Raw genomic sequence first — 14,991 nt, forward strand, 5'->3', positions numbered from 1 at the left:
AATAACACTGGCAGGAACATTGGAATGGAGATAGGCTGCCACCTAGAGCACAGGGGTAGGTGGTCTAAGAGGCAACTTCTTATTTTCAAAATCTTAGGTACAGTATGCATAAGGCACCTAACAAACTTGTAAAACTCCTCATTAATTGATCTGGGCTAACGGCTGTCCCCTGGCTATGTTTTCCTGGTTCAGATAGAATCTCAGCTCCACAGATAAACACAAACTGAAATCTATAGATTGCAAAACCTATCAATTAAAAGAAGCTACCATGGACAGAGACAGTTCAAATAGCAGATGCTAGGCATGGCCATCACCTAGTTGTATGGGTGGCAACAATACTGGAACAACTGAGTTTTAGGCTGGTTTCACAAGGCAAATTTAAGGTAATGGGAAAGGTGGACTCCTCCCACTACCTGCTACTACATGTATACACACTTTTTAAAAGCAGTTTCTAGTGTACACAGTGCTGTACAGTTTTGTAACGGATTCCTTACCAAGCTGAATCTCATAGTGGTTCACATTGAGCCCATAAGACACCCCCCCCAATGGAAAAATAAACAAAAGCTTGCTATAAAATGTTTGGGTGGTACATTAATAGAATACACCTATTTTACAAACAGGGTAAGCTGAGGCTGAGCTAGTGATTCTCCCAAAGTCTCTCGGGTAATCGGTCTGTACCAGAGGAAGAACTAAGGCATCTGGTCTCAAGGCTAACACTATATCCTGCCATGATGGCTGGGTACAAAAAGAGCAGATGGGACTCCTGTACCTTTAATAGTTGTAGGAATGCTCTCCCCAAGGAGGCTTGCCTGGTGCCATTGTTGCATATCTTTAGGCAAAAACATTCCTTTTTAATCAGGCCTTTGACTTTTAACTATCTGTGGCCTTTTTACACGAGTGGGGATGTTTTAATATGGTTTGTTTATTTATTTAGAAAAGGTTGGTATTTGGCTTTTGCTTAAAATATTGTAACTGGCTTTGAGTTGGTGTGACCTAAAAATGACTAATAAAATGAATAATAATGATAATACTAGGAGAGAGAAATCTTTTGAGTGTAGCTTTCTTCACTTCTGCAGTGCTGTGACATGACCAGATGCCCTGACAAAATTCCCGCTTGCAAGTAAACTATTAAAGAGGGAGCCCTTTGTTCTGTTGTCGGTGTGTCACTCCCCAATAAGACCTGAGGTACATATGTGATGCTTGGGACGCAGAGAAAGAACATTGGGAGTTGTGAAAAACATGATGATGATGATAATAATAATAATAATAATAATAATAATAATAATAATAATTTTTTTATTTATACCCCGCCCTCCCCAGCCAAGACCGGGCTCAGGGTGGCTAACAACCAATAATAAAAACAAGTTGATTAAAATACAATTTAAAAACCAGATTAAAAGCATTGGCTGGGAATTTTTATTTATTATATAAAATTTATACACTGCTAGATTGTAGAAAAGAACTCAAAGCGGTTTACAAAAAAAAAATATAACTAAAAAATCTACAACCACAATCTACAGAATGTTATATAGAATAGAATAGACTAAAACAAAACTCATCGCCAGCCTGAGCACCTCCAGATGTTTACGACTACAACTCCCATCGGCCCCAGCGGGCGAAGGCCTCCTTAAGATTCAGAATGAATATTAAAAGCGCCCAACGAAGGCGGTTTGCAGACACAGACCAATCGGGATGTAAAGAAGCGGACGAGGTCCCGCCCTTTCTGTCACCAACCTCCCGTCTTCCTTTTCTTCTCGCCGCTGCTCATTGGCTTGCGGTTTCTAAGGCGCGCCCCAAGTAGGTGGCTCCGCCTCCTCTTCGAACTTTAGCTTTGCCGGGCGCGCGGGGGAGACGGTTGGAAGCCGTGTTTTGGCCGTGTGCAGAGCGAGCCCTGGGGCAGAAAGAAAAGGTGGGGAAAGGCGAACGCTTCTGGTGACGTCACTGGCAGAACCCCCACTTTTTTCCTAAAAAAGAAACGAGCGCGGAATTGGGGGGGGCATCTTGGTGTGCCTCGATGTTTAACTCACGCTAATTTTTACTTTTCGCAAAGAGAATGGGCTTTTGGGGTGAGTAGGCGGGGTGTTTGTGGGTTTAAAAAAACCCATATATGGCAAGGTGCTTTTTGACTGTTTTACACCAGGCAGGCAGGTAGACATTCAACCAGTGAAGCGTTCCCTCTTCCTTTTAAAGGCAAACTGCACCAGTTGAATTTCTGCCTGCCTCGCAGGTTTTTAAGGCCCTGGAGCTTTTCCCACAGAAAGCAATGACCCTCCTGGAAAGAAGCACCTAAAATCCAATTTATATGCATTGGGAGGACCTATTTCTTTCTTCTGCCATATCTTTGTATGGTGGCAGTGCTGCTGTTGTTTCCGCCTTGGCCTGCCAGTTGAAGACCAGTTGCCTCAAGCACAGGCTGGGAGTGTCATGGGATGGCGGTGGTGGATCTGTGCAAAGGATGGGCTGTTTAGCTTGATGCGTGCCCCGTTGCATTCTGGGGCAATGGGATGAGGAGTCTGGTTTTGGGTCCGTGTGATTGGCTGCAGCAGCATATAGTGATGGCTCCCTCAACTTGCCCTACGCCTTGAGGGAGAGCAAATGGAAAGGACACCCACCTCATGCTTATCATGGGATTGGCAAGAGGAGGACCAATGAACCGGGGTGCCTTAAAGTAGATCTACCCCAGGATCGCACAATCTATGTTCAAGGATTCTGCTTATAGGTTAGCATGACCCATTATGCTCATTTTCAGATGACACCAAACTGGGAGGGGTAGCCAATGGCGCTGAAAAGAGAATTGGGATGCAAGGTGACCCTAACAGATTGGAGAGCCGGGCCCAAACTCACAAAATGAATTTCAATAGGGACAAATGACAGGTTCTGCACTTAGGCAAGAAGAACCAGCAGCACAAATATAAGATGGGGGACCCCTGGCTTACACCTGGAGGCTGGAGCGAGCTTATTTTCTCTTGCTCCGGAGGTTAGGACCCAAACCAACTTGGTTCAAGTTACAAGAAAGGAGATTAGGACTCGACATCAGGAAGAATTTTCTGATAGTAAGAGCTGTTTTGACCGTGGGACTGTCTCCCTCGGGAGGTTGTGGACTCTCCTTCCTTGGAGGTTTTTAAGCAGCGGTTGGACTAGATGAGCCTTGAGGTCCCTTCTAACTCGACAATTATCTGATTCTGTAAGAAGAGAACAAAAATGGTCTTCCTCAGTTTAGAGTGTCAGGTTGGAGTTTGGCATATGTCTGCATCTCCTTTAGGGATTAGCATGACTTTCCTGAAATTGGGGGTGATGGAGGGGAGGAGTTTATGTATTCCTGTGCAGTAGATGCCTCCATAGCAGTGCCTGTACATATGTTGGGGCACACTTCCAACAGGCATCTCCTAAAGTTGGCCTGAGACAAACTCATAACCCTCCCTTCCGCTGACACCTTTTACATATGCTTATCTGGTTGGCAGAAGTATATAGATTCCTTCTTCAGCCAGCACTGATATGCCAGAGACCAGCTGTGCTTCCAGGTTTGCTTGTTGCCACACAAGACAGTAGGGGCTGTTCTGTATGGCAGCGAGTATATATTTCCCCCGAGGGACCTGTCTATCTTTCTGCCTGCTAACAGCTCTCATCTCACCTTTTTCTTTTCTAGCTGATTTTTCCTGGTAAAGGGCCAATGGCATCTGCCTTAGGGACCGTCGGTGTTCAGTTGCTGCGGCAGCCAGGTAACTTCATGGGGGTTATTTGAGGGGAGACTGAGGCGTAAAGCAAATGTGGGGAACGTTTGACCCTCCAGATACTGCAGATACTACTACAACGCCTACTATCCCTGGCCATTGGCTATGCTTTCCAGGACTGATGGGAGTTGTAGTTCATCAACATCTGGAGGGACAAAGGTTCTCTGCTCCTGGCACAGAGCTTTACTCTCTTTTGCCGTTTCCCGTCCCCACAGGTTGTGGGAGCTGCCTGCCCCCTTGCTCACTCACCGATGAGGACCTGGCTGCCTACCCTGGCTTGGCTAACCTCCTTTTGGGCCTGACCAGCCATATGGACTCCAGTGGGCTCAGTGTACACTTGGCACAACAAATGGAGGAGGTAAGAGCAGGTTGTCTCATCCAGGCTAGTCTGTGCTTCGGGACCACGGTGTTGGACAAGAAAAGCCGTCAGACTGCAAATCCGACCTCTCGTTTTTAGGAGGGAGGGAGTCCCTTCTGGCTCTGCCGTGGTAAGATTCTAGGGTTGATGGTGGCAGACGTTTGAGTCCTGAAAGTGACATGCCGACTCTCAGCTGTGCTGTTACTCAAAGAATGCCCTCATACAAATCTATGGTTAAGCTGCACTTGGAATCCTGTGCACAGTTTTAGTTGCCTCAGGGCAGATAAATAAAGACGTATTTCTTCATGCAGTGAATAGTTAAAACTATAGAACTCGCTCCCACGGGGAGGCAGTGATGGCTATCAACTTGGACGGCTATGAAAGAGGTTTAGGCAAATTCAGGGAAGAAACAGCTACTGATGGTTACTAGCCATTATGGCAGGGCTCTGTGGCCCAGCCCCATGAGACCTGTTTGCCCTGCCCTATATCGAATTCAGGCTGCATGATTTGGCTTTGCTCTGAGCTGCATTGGTCCTCTCTCCCTCCGCCATTGCCTAATGCAGGATTTGTTCAGCAGTGGATGACTGGAAGAGTGTGTTTATTTTATTATTAAGGAGGTATCCTCACTGCTGTCTCTCTCCCCCCACCCCCATGGTCACACATTTCCTCTTTTGTAGGCAAGAAAGGAATTGCAGCGGTGCCGAGGAAACTGGTTGAAATGGGAAGTCGTCCATCGGCTTCTGCAGGAGGCGCTAAGGGAACTGGGGACTGGCCTGTCTCCACGGGACCAAAAAGTAATGCTTGAAGGGAAACGGGGGGGGGGGGATTGGCAGGTGAGTGAGGGCTGTCGGTAGGAATCTGGAAGTAGACAGAGAGCTTTGAGAAAGGCTGGCTAAAGTGTTTGGCAATAAGCATTCCTGAAGAAAAATGGTGTAGTGCCTATAGTCGGCTTTTGAAGTGGGTTCGTGGAGCGCTCTAACAAGGCTCAAAAGCAGACAGCGAGATCTCGGTTTGTTTGTTTAAGGCATTTACACCGTGCCCTTTAGCAAGAAAGACTCTGGTAGCTTACAGAAATGAGTACTAAGATGATCTTGCCTGTCTACTATCTAAGAAACCCGTGACATATGAGGAAAATGGGATGGGAGAGAGAGGAAAGGAGAAGCGAGCTCAAGCCCACGAGCTTAAACCTACAGTTCTTATAATGAAGTGATGAAGCTTTGTCTGGGTAGATTCTGGCCGTTTAGAGGAGCAGGTCAACTCCTGGCTGCTTCTTGTCGGGGAAAGAAACATGGGGTGATAAACGGGAACATCAAGCCTTGAACCACTGAAATGTGATGGTGTTATGCAAGCTTCAGAGAAAAGCCTTGGGTGTGTGGAAGGTCTGGCGAGGCTGATGAGAGGCTTTGTGTGTAGGGGGGGATTTGCTTGCCCCCCCCAACCTCTTTCATTCCTGTCCCTCAGTTCCTTGAGGTCCTGGAACAACAGCTTTCGGTAGCTGAACTGAAACGGATGCTTGATCTCGGCCCTTCTCTGCAAGACACAGAACCGTCTCTTTTGGGTTTGGAGGCCTCTGATCTACAGGAGCTTCTTCCCCCTAACCAAGTAAGATGGGCATAAGCAGGAGAATTCCCCACAAGTAGAGCTGTTGAGAGGCCCAAGCGTAGAGACCCAATCCTTCCTTTTTAGATCGCGTTACAAAACTTATAATTTACTGCAGGAAGAGGGCACGTTATTCCCTGACTGGCCTTTCCCTCCTGTTCAGGATAGGCTTAATGTGCATGAAGATCAGGTATCCCTAATCTCGGCCCTCCAGATGTTTTGGGACTCCCATCATCCCTAGCTAACAGGACCAGTTGTCAGGGATGATGGGAATTGTAGTCCCAAAACATCTGGAGCGCTGAGTTTGGGGGTGCCTGGTGAAGATTCATCTGTAGGGCAGGGGCTATGTGAGAGATCCTGCCCCAGGACACAGGCAGGGCCAACGTGAAACTCCCACCTCCCCCAAAAGGTGTGTCTTTACCAGAAAGAAACCATGACTTAACTTGCCACGTTTCCTCTCAATAAACCCTGGGAATCTTAGTTCTCTAAGGGAGTTCTTAGTGCCTTTGTGAAATTAAAAATGCTTCCAGGTGGTATTCCCTCCCACCCCCACAATCCATGTTTTTATCACCAAACTAGGTGTGAGCGAAGCTATATTTCAAGAAAGAAAGGCCTGCTAGTCTGGAGTGGTGCATGCTCTAGTTATCTCCCGCTTGGACTACTGCAATACGCTCTACGTGGGGCTGCCTTTGAAGGTGACCTGGAAACTACAACTAACCCAGAATGCGGCAGCTATACTGGGGACTGGGAGTGGCCGTTGAGACCACATAACACCAGTCCTGAACGACTTACAATGGCTCCCAGTACGTTTCCGAGCACAATTCAAAGTGTTGGTGCTGACCTTTAAATCCCTAAACGGCCTCAGCCCAATATACTTGAAGGAGCATCTCCACCCCCATCCTTCTGCCCGGACACTGAGGTCCAGCTCTGAGGGCCTTCTGGCGGTTCCCTCACTGCGAGAAGTCAGGTTGCAGGGAACCACGCAGAGGACCTTCTCAGAAGTGGCGCCCGCCCTGTGGAACGCCCTCCCATCAGATGTCAAGCAAATAAACAACTATCTGACCTTTAGAAGACATCTGAAGGCAGCGTTGTTTAGGGAAGTTTTTAATGTTTGACATTTTACCACTTTTTTAATATTCTATTGGGAGCCGGCCAGAGTGGCTGGGGAAACCCAGCCAGATAGGGAGGGTATAAATAATAAACTACAGTGGTACCTCAGGTTAAGAACTTAATTCGTTCTGGAAGTTCGTTCTTAACCTGAAACTATTCTTAACCTGTAATACGACTTTAGCTAATGGGGCCTCCCACTACCGCCGCGCCACCGCCACACGATTTCTGTTCTCATCCTGAAGCAAAGTTCTTAACCCGAGGTACTATTTCTGGGTTAGCGGAGTCTGTAACCTGAAGCGTCTGTAACCTGAGGTACCATAAGTATGGTCACTGCATGAGGGGATGCTCCTTTAGGGGCTTTTATCTCCTCTCTCCCTGTTACTTCAGTCGACGTGGTTTGCGAGTGTTTGATGTACAGATCCAATGTGCCCAACGCTACCCGAAAGCACTCTAAAAAAATCCCCGGCGACAGTTAAGCTCGTTCACATTTATAGTCCTCTCTTTTTTGCGCTTTGCCACAGGAGCTGGAGCAAATGCGAAAACACCTCCCCGCGGAATTGGAGAAACGCCTTAAGTCCAAATGCCTTGCCGTACTCGGTTACTACCTCCCTGAGAGTGGTGAGATGCTGTTCTTCCCCCCAGGCTGCCTTAGCAGGAGAGGTTCTCTCGTTCCAGCAGCTTTGCCGAGATACCGGCTCCAGCGGGCGCCTTCTGCCCTTGAGCTGTTTCTGCGCCAGCTGGTCATTATCGGACGAAGCGCTGCCTGAGTTTGCTTTCCCCCTCTTCCCTCCCTGTCCCCTCTCCCTCGTGCGTCGTGTTTTCGAGTTTGTAGGCCTGTGGGCAGCAGGGACGGTTTAGTCTTAATGGATTGTGTGTGAACTGCTCCGAGAGCCTTTTTTTGGCTGAAGAGCAGGGTACAAACACTTGAAATACAAATGGGGGGAGCCCCCTGCAGGTGTGTGGGGGGGTGGGAAAGCCCATGACAATTCCGGGGGATTTAAGGGGGGCCGTGTGGGTCAGGGCTGCCTGTTGACCTGACCTCTCTTCTTCTCAGATGGTGCTGGAGAAGTTGCACGGGCAGGGATGCTGGGGACCTTGGCAGAGGGCTTGGCTGCAGAGAAGCGGCGCCTGCGAGAAAGCCAGGCTCGGCACCAGGAACTGGTGGGGTTGCTGGAGCAGCAGAAAGCTGCCTATCCCCAGGTAACAGCTGGAGGAGGGAAGTCTGCCAGTGTGGGCTTTGGGCACGCCAGAAGTCTCTGTGCGCATTTTGCCAAGAAAAATGTGCAAATAAGGAAAAAATAGATATATATTCATTCAGCTTGCACAGTTTAAATCACATTGTGTGTGTGTGTGTGTGTGTGTGTGTAACAGGGAGAATAAAATTGATTAACATAGTTAAAAACAATATTTTGCAATGAAATTTCTCCCACCTCTCACTTGTGGTCACCCCCTCTCAAAATTTGCTCCTGGAGGACAGGGGACCCCCTGGGGCAGGTTTTGGGGGACATGGGGAGAGGAGAGGAATACAGTCATCTAGTATAAGAGGAGCACCTTGTTAAAAAAAATCAGAATGTTTCAATGAGTCCAATCTTTTTTCTGAGCATTCCAAAAATGTTGGAGACAACCGACTGCTTTGATTTTTTTAAGTACAAAATACCCTGTTTCTCTTGAATAATTAGTAACCAGGTAAATATTTAAAAAACCTGAAAATAAATGTGTTGCTAGCCCCACAACAAATCTTTAAAATGAATCAATGCCTCTGCCAGATAACATTACGCTTTATCATTTCCTAAATATGCATATTTACACCTTGTATATCAAACAGAGGCACTTCTTTTTTGGCTGATGAAAACAAGCTGGACTTTTTCGTTCAGACTTCGCTTCTGCCTGTATACATCATGACTTAAGTTAGGTCCATTAATTTCAATGCTCTGATCAGGGTTTAGTCCAACACAGCCCTATGTTTATAAAGCTTCCTAAGTTGCTGAGACAGGGACACGGGTGGCGCTGTGGGTTAAACCACAGAGCCTAGGACTTGCCGGTCAGAAGGTCGACGGTTCGAATCCCTGTTACAGATAGGTAGCCGTGTTGGTCTGCTATAGTCAAAACAAAATAAAAAAAATTCCTTCCAGTAGCACCTTAAAGACCAACTAAGTTAGTTCTAGGTATGAGCTTTCGTGTGCATGCACACTTCTTCAGATACACTGTGTATACCTGAAGAAGTGTGCATGATACACTGTGTGTATCTGAAGAAGTGTGCATGCACACGAAAGCTCATACCCAGAACTAACTTAGTTGGTCTTTAAGGTGCTACTGGAAGGAATTTTTTTTATTTTGGTTCGAATCCCTGTGACAGGGTTTACCTGTTGCTCAGTCCCTGCTCCTGCCCACCTAACAGTTTGAAAGCACGTCAAAGTGCAAGTAGATAAATAGGTACCGCTCCGGCGGGAAGGTAATCGGCGTTTCCATGCGCTGCTCTGGTTCGCCAGAAGCGGCTTAGTCATGCTGGCCACATGACCCGGAAGCTGTACGCCGGCTCCCTCGGCCAATAAAGTGAGATGAGTGCCGCAACTCCAGAGTTGGTCATGACTGGACCTAATGGTCAGGGGTCCCTTTACTTTACCTTTAAGTTGCTGAGAAAGTCTTAATGTAGCAAGCAACTGATTAATCAATTAAGCACTGATTTCACTCTCCCATGCACCACAGGTCTTATTACGCTGCTTGGCTATCCTGAAACGCTTGGCCCGTGAGCTCCGCCTTAATGCTCAGTCTGAACTCGACTATTTCAGCACCCAGTACCTGGAGACCAAGTGCAATGCCATGTTCTTCAAGATACGGTGAGGCCTTACCTGTGTCTCCCCCTGCTCCTGACTAGGATCCTGAAACTGCCCAGGAGCAATGGAGCAGTATAGATTTGGACCAGTGGTTTGCTGAGGGGCATAGTTCAGAAGACAAAAGTTGGGACGAACTGGGGGGTGAACAGGAAAGCGAGAGTCTGAGCTAACAGACTCTCTCTCCCTGGGAAGTGTCCAGCCTATCAGTCCAAGGTGGCTACACAAAAAGCACGGTGGTTGCAAGGCGCAGAAGTGACTGGGGGAAAGTGGGTGGAAATCTTAATTGGGAGCACCTTCATTCCGAGAATGGCTGCTTTGTTCTTTTGCTGTGATTATTAAAGACACGTTAAATGGTAAGCGACTCTTTTCGCTTTGTCCTGCTTATCTGTGGCCAAAGGGCGGGGGGAGGAAGCCGAGTCTCCGAAGTCTGACACCCCTCTATTGATAAGGTTTATTCCTCAGCACAAGTAAGCTATGCTGACTTCAGTCCCTGGTGGCATCTCCAGGTTGGGTGCGGGGAGAACGCTGCCTGAAAATCCTGGAAAGCCACTGCCGGTCAGTGCAGACATTATGGAGCCTGATTGACCGATGGTCCGACTCGGTGTAAGGCAACTTCCTATGCTCACCCAGATCAGATCTGTCTGATGAATATGGTTTAGTGATCCACCTTATATCCAACCTGGGGTGTCTGTCATAGGGTAGCAAGTCATTATGTCCCTAAAGGACACAATGGGAGGTTTTCTGTCGTTCCCAAGAGAGAATTAGAATCCAGGAGACGCTTTGCAACTTTGGTTTGCACATAACGTTGGTCGTACTCGCAGCAGATCCTTTGAAACAAAGGGACGTGACTTCACTCAGATTTGTTAATTTGAGCAGGCCTTTTGCGAGTAGGAAGTCGGATGCAGCTCAGTGGTTAGGAGTGTTGCGGTCATCTGTGAGTGAGGGGCAGAGCTGAAGCTGTACATGGGAGACGTTATAGGAAGCGGACACTAGTCTGTCAATCCTGGTCCTCCAAATAATTCTGTCTGCCACAGGCTTGAGGAGCTGAGCATCCTTTTGGAAACCTACACGCCTGAGAAAGTGGATGTGCATCGGATGATGAGGTAAGTGTAAGTGTGTGTGTGTGTGTGTGTGTGTGTGTGTTTTTGAGGCGGCCAGTCTTTATTTATGTCCGTAAAACTAAACATGGAGACTCCCGTGGGTCCCACTGCTGTGGCAGGTGTGAATACAGATAGCAGCTGGAAGGTGATTACCAGCAAATGGTGTTTTGTTGGCAGGCATCTCCCTTTTATTTATTTTTTTAACAAAATCTCTGAGGTACCTTAAGTCACGACGAGTTGTGCTGCAGAGCTTTTGCTGACTTCGCATCTGCGCTAGAGGGTAATGCCAAGATCTTATTGAAACGTAGAATTGTAGAGTCGGAAGGGACCTCAAGGATCATCTAGTCCAACCCCCGGCAGTGCAGGAAACTTGCTTGTTTGTGGTCTCTGTCCAGCCGTACATAGAGAATTGGAGAACTGGGACCAGCAACAAAAATACTGCTGTTCAGGATTCCACCTGATCCAGTCCATTCTTCCTCCTGGCTGGCTTTCTGTTCATTCTCTTTCTTCCGCCATACCCTACCTCTCAAGGTCAGCCAGAACTCTGAGCATTCTTAGTCTTCATTCTAGTTGGGGTTTTTTTTTTGTACACCGTGGGGTTCCCCAGGCCTGCCAATATGTCTCATTTCTGTGAGTGTGTGGTGCCATTTTTGGATTTGCAAAAAGCAATGGTACTCACAGCCTGAGTACCATTATGTTTCTATCCCTCCTTTTCTCCAAGGAGTTTAAAGTGGTGTTGTAAAAAAAAAAAATGCCCTTTTCCCTTATGGGGTATCCAAGAGCCCATATAGAGTCCTTACATAAGTTCCCTATTGGTAGGAGAGAATAACAGAGGCCAACCAGAGAATATTGAGAAGCAAAGTAGCTAGTAAGCTTGATCTTTATTGAACTGTTGCAACAGGGTGCTCCCCTCACCCGCAGGAGAGGAGGAGAAATCCAGAAAAATGGCGTGCAAGGCCTTATAAAGACTATTGAAATTGCCACCCTGTAGATCAAGACCACCCCCAGATACATCATACATACATCACAGAAAAGGCGGTCTAAACAGAAATTAGAATGTTGTTTTTCTCCTGACCTTGTTTATCTCCTGTCTGGCAGGTTACTTGATTGGATTGCCTGGGGAGCTTGGCCAGTCTTTTGTAATGATAAATACTTAGTTCCTGGGCCAGGTCACAGGCTCACACCCTCTTCAAACAGACATACCCTTAAGACAGGTACAGATAGGTAGCCGTGTTGGTCTGCCATAGTCAAAACAAAATTAAAAAATTCCTTCCAGTAGCACCTTAAAGACCAACTAAGTTAGTTCAACTAAGTTAGTTCCTTCCAGTAGCACCTTAAAGACCAACTAAGTTAGTTCCTGTAAGACCTATTGCAGTCGTTAAGAGTCGTCAACAGGCTCATCACAGCTATCTGCCTATCACCCATTCCCACCACCCTTCTGAGTAATACCCCTCCCCACCTTCTCACTATATAGAAGGGTCTGGTGACTTCTGTTTCAGTGTATCTGAAGAAGTGTGCATGCACACGAAAGCTCATACCAAGAACTAACTTAGTTGGTCTTTAAGGTGCTACTGGAAGGAATTTCCTTAAGACAGGATTTGTGAAGGGAAAGACAATGGGGAGGCTTTTCCACTTTGACCTTGCAGAGAAAACATTTACTCAGTTTAGGAATCAAAATGGTTCCAGGTCGGTCTTCCTGTGCTGATCTATGTATGTGCTTGGTTGGTACACTTACGAACATTTAACATATATCTAAGACCTCAAAATTCCTATCACAGCTGAGAAGGTAGTCTTAGCAGATACCCTGGTGTCCACTGGCACTGGGTTGGCAACCCCCGCTCTAACCAATATGCCATACCAGAAATATAAGGAATGATATTTGTTCTTGTGGCTTGGAGAGCACAAAGATATAACGCTGAAGAGGCTCCTTTCAGCTACCTATGGAGATAGGAAGTACCTTCTCAGTAACATGACTCTAGTCGGACTTTTTTTCCAGATGGACAGGAACGGATTGTGGAAAGAAGCTGGGTTTTGGGTAGCTGCTAGGAGGCTGGAAAAGTGTGTCTCTGGCATAGATTTTGCAAAAGCTCATCCAACACGCCAGTCTTTCATTCTTCGTTTTTTCTAGGGACAAACTGCAGGCGGCACTAAGCCAAGAGGAGCAAGACCTGGCCACTTCTCGCAAGATCGTCTCCAACTATGAGACACTGGGCCCAGATTTCGAAGACCTGGTGAAGGAATATGCCCGGCTGCAAGCCATCATTGAAAACAGGCGCTGGGCCCTGAGAGAATTTAGCAAAGACTGAGGCCTTGTTTGGGCACGGACTGGTTGAATATTGATCTGTTTAGTGTGTAACGACTGTTTTGTACAATAAAGTACAGAGGAAAGGCTGGCTGGCTGGCTTCTCATGTCTCTGTTGCTTTCCCTCTAATGGATAGACACCTGGGTCCTGCTTTTCTCCCCTGCCCTGTGAACAGACTGCTGGAGTTCTCGCAGTATCCATTTCGAGTTCACTAAAACCTTAGCGTTTCCCAAAAGAAAAACTTGCACTTTTGTTGTTTAGTCGTGTCCGACTCTTTGTGACCCCATGGACCAGAGCACCACAGGCACTCCTGTCTTCCACTGCCTCCCGCAGTTTGCTCAAACTCATTCTGGTAGCTTTGAGAACACTGTCCCACCATCTCGTCCTCTGTCGTCCCCTTCTCCTTGTGCCCTCCATCTTTCCCAACATCAGGGTCTTTTCCAGGGAGTCTTCTCTTCTCATGAGGTGGCCAAAGTATTGGAGCCTCAGCTTCAGGATCTGTCCTTCCAGTGAGCACTCAGGGCTGATTTCCTTCAGAATGGATAGGTTTGATCTTCTTGCAGTCCATGGGACTCTTGCGTCCTCCATAAGGACCCGATTTGTGCATCGTGTTGGTGAAATCGGCAAACCTTTGGTTAATTAGAGCAAATGAATCGCACCGGCAGTTGTTGTGGTTGCCCTTGTGGCTTTTCCTGGCTTGCTCTTTATCCGAAAGCAAAAAATAAACCCTGCAATCATTTGTCCCCGTATTTTCTTACTTGGTGAAATGTGCAGATAAGTGGAAGGATGGCTTTTGTGGCTTGGCATATTGATCAGCTCCCAAGTTCCATCTACAGCGCCTCCTGCTGGAGAAAGAACAGAACATGGTATTAGCTGCCAGGTTCCGAAAGAGAGCCTTAAAAATCTTCAGATATTGTACCCAAGATAAATTGTTCTGCAGCTGTTTGGACTGTAATTTTCAGCTGCTTTGTGAGCCAGTTGGTTTCAAAGGCACGTATAAATATAATATTCAACTGAATTATGAATACAATACATGAATATTATCTATCTATCTATCTGCTTCCAGGCCTATGGATAGTCCGTTTTCCTGATATATTTTGTGTTACTAAACAGCCATACAGTGTGACACACTTTTGTGAATTTTTTTAGCAAGCAGAAATTAAAAATAGACTGCTGTTGGTAAAAAGGAATTTAAAAATAAGACACCTGTAGTATTTTTCAGTATATCATATACAACTTCCATTAATTAACTTTGTAATGGTTGCTATTTGTTCCTTGATGTTTTTGATTATTTTTAAAAGCTTTATTTCTTTTAATAGAGACTAACTTTGATGCATTAAAAAAATTCCTCTTGAAGGCGAGAAGAAGGGATGCCTTTTCAACGATGATGTGCTCAGCTACTGCATTATTTAGGAAAAACAAATAAGGGCGTTCTGCCAGCAGCCCATATTTAACTGCATAAAAGAAAACCAGCTTTCTGTCTTGTTCCCAGTAGTAGCTAAAGGGTTTCTTAAGTCTGCAAGCAAATATACATCGCTTGGGAATTTAAATATGATGTTGGAAGGAAATATTCAATTGTTTAAGCCCAATGTGAAAAATTAGGACTTTCTCTGCTGTATTTAAATATTGCTCAACTCTAACGGGTTCATATGAAAATATTTATAATTTGTGGACAAATATTTCTGCCACGTTTGGGCAGGCTTATTTTTATGCGGATTCCCCCTGCAGTATGAGGCGGAGGCTAGATGTAAAATAACGCCAATGCCTAAATGGCAATAATATTACCTAGTTAAATTTTCCTAATTCTAAACTGGTGTCTTTTTTTTGGGTGGTGGGGCAAAATTACGCCCTTTCCGAGCCAGCCAGGAGTCGAACCTAGAATCTTCTGATCCGTAGTCAGACGCGTTATCCATTGCGCCACTGGCCCTTGGACGTTCTGTGAGCTTCACGGCACCA

General features: G+C 46.4%; 1 protein-coding gene across 3 annotated transcripts; it reads left to right on the forward strand.

Annotated features, from left to right (window-relative positions):
- The first annotated feature begins 1,782 nt into the window (after positions 1–1,782).
- On the forward strand, positions 1,783–13,123 carry HAUS4 (HAUS augmin like complex subunit 4). 3 transcript variants are annotated; one of them, XM_081836606.1, is made up of 11 exons: positions 1,783–1,909; positions 2,750–2,874; positions 3,647–3,719; positions 3,947–4,089; positions 4,767–4,883; positions 5,551–5,691; positions 7,320–7,416; positions 7,853–7,998; positions 9,505–9,635; positions 10,667–10,735; positions 12,861–13,123. In XM_081836606.1, the coding sequence occupies exons 3-11, from the start codon at positions 3,671–3,673 to the stop codon at positions 13,036–13,038; spliced, it is 1,071 nt and encodes a 356-aa protein (XP_081692732.1). In that variant the 5' UTR covers positions 1,783–1,909; positions 2,750–2,874; positions 3,647–3,670; the 3' UTR covers positions 13,039–13,123. The 3 variants fall into 3 exon arrangements, with proteins under 3 accessions (XP_081692732.1, XP_081692733.1, XP_081692731.1); XM_081836607.1 differs by lacking the exon at positions 2,750–2,874 and having other exon boundaries at positions 1,824–1,909; XM_081836605.1 differs by lacking the exon at positions 2,750–2,874 and having other exon boundaries at positions 1,828–2,066.
- Positions 13,124–14,991: the final 1,868 nt, after the last annotated feature.

Source organism: Podarcis erhardii, assembly GCF_964252035.2.
Source record: "Podarcis erhardii genome assembly, chromosome: 13".
Classification (NCBI taxonomy): domain Eukaryota; kingdom Metazoa; phylum Chordata; class Lepidosauria; order Squamata; family Lacertidae; genus Podarcis; species Podarcis erhardii.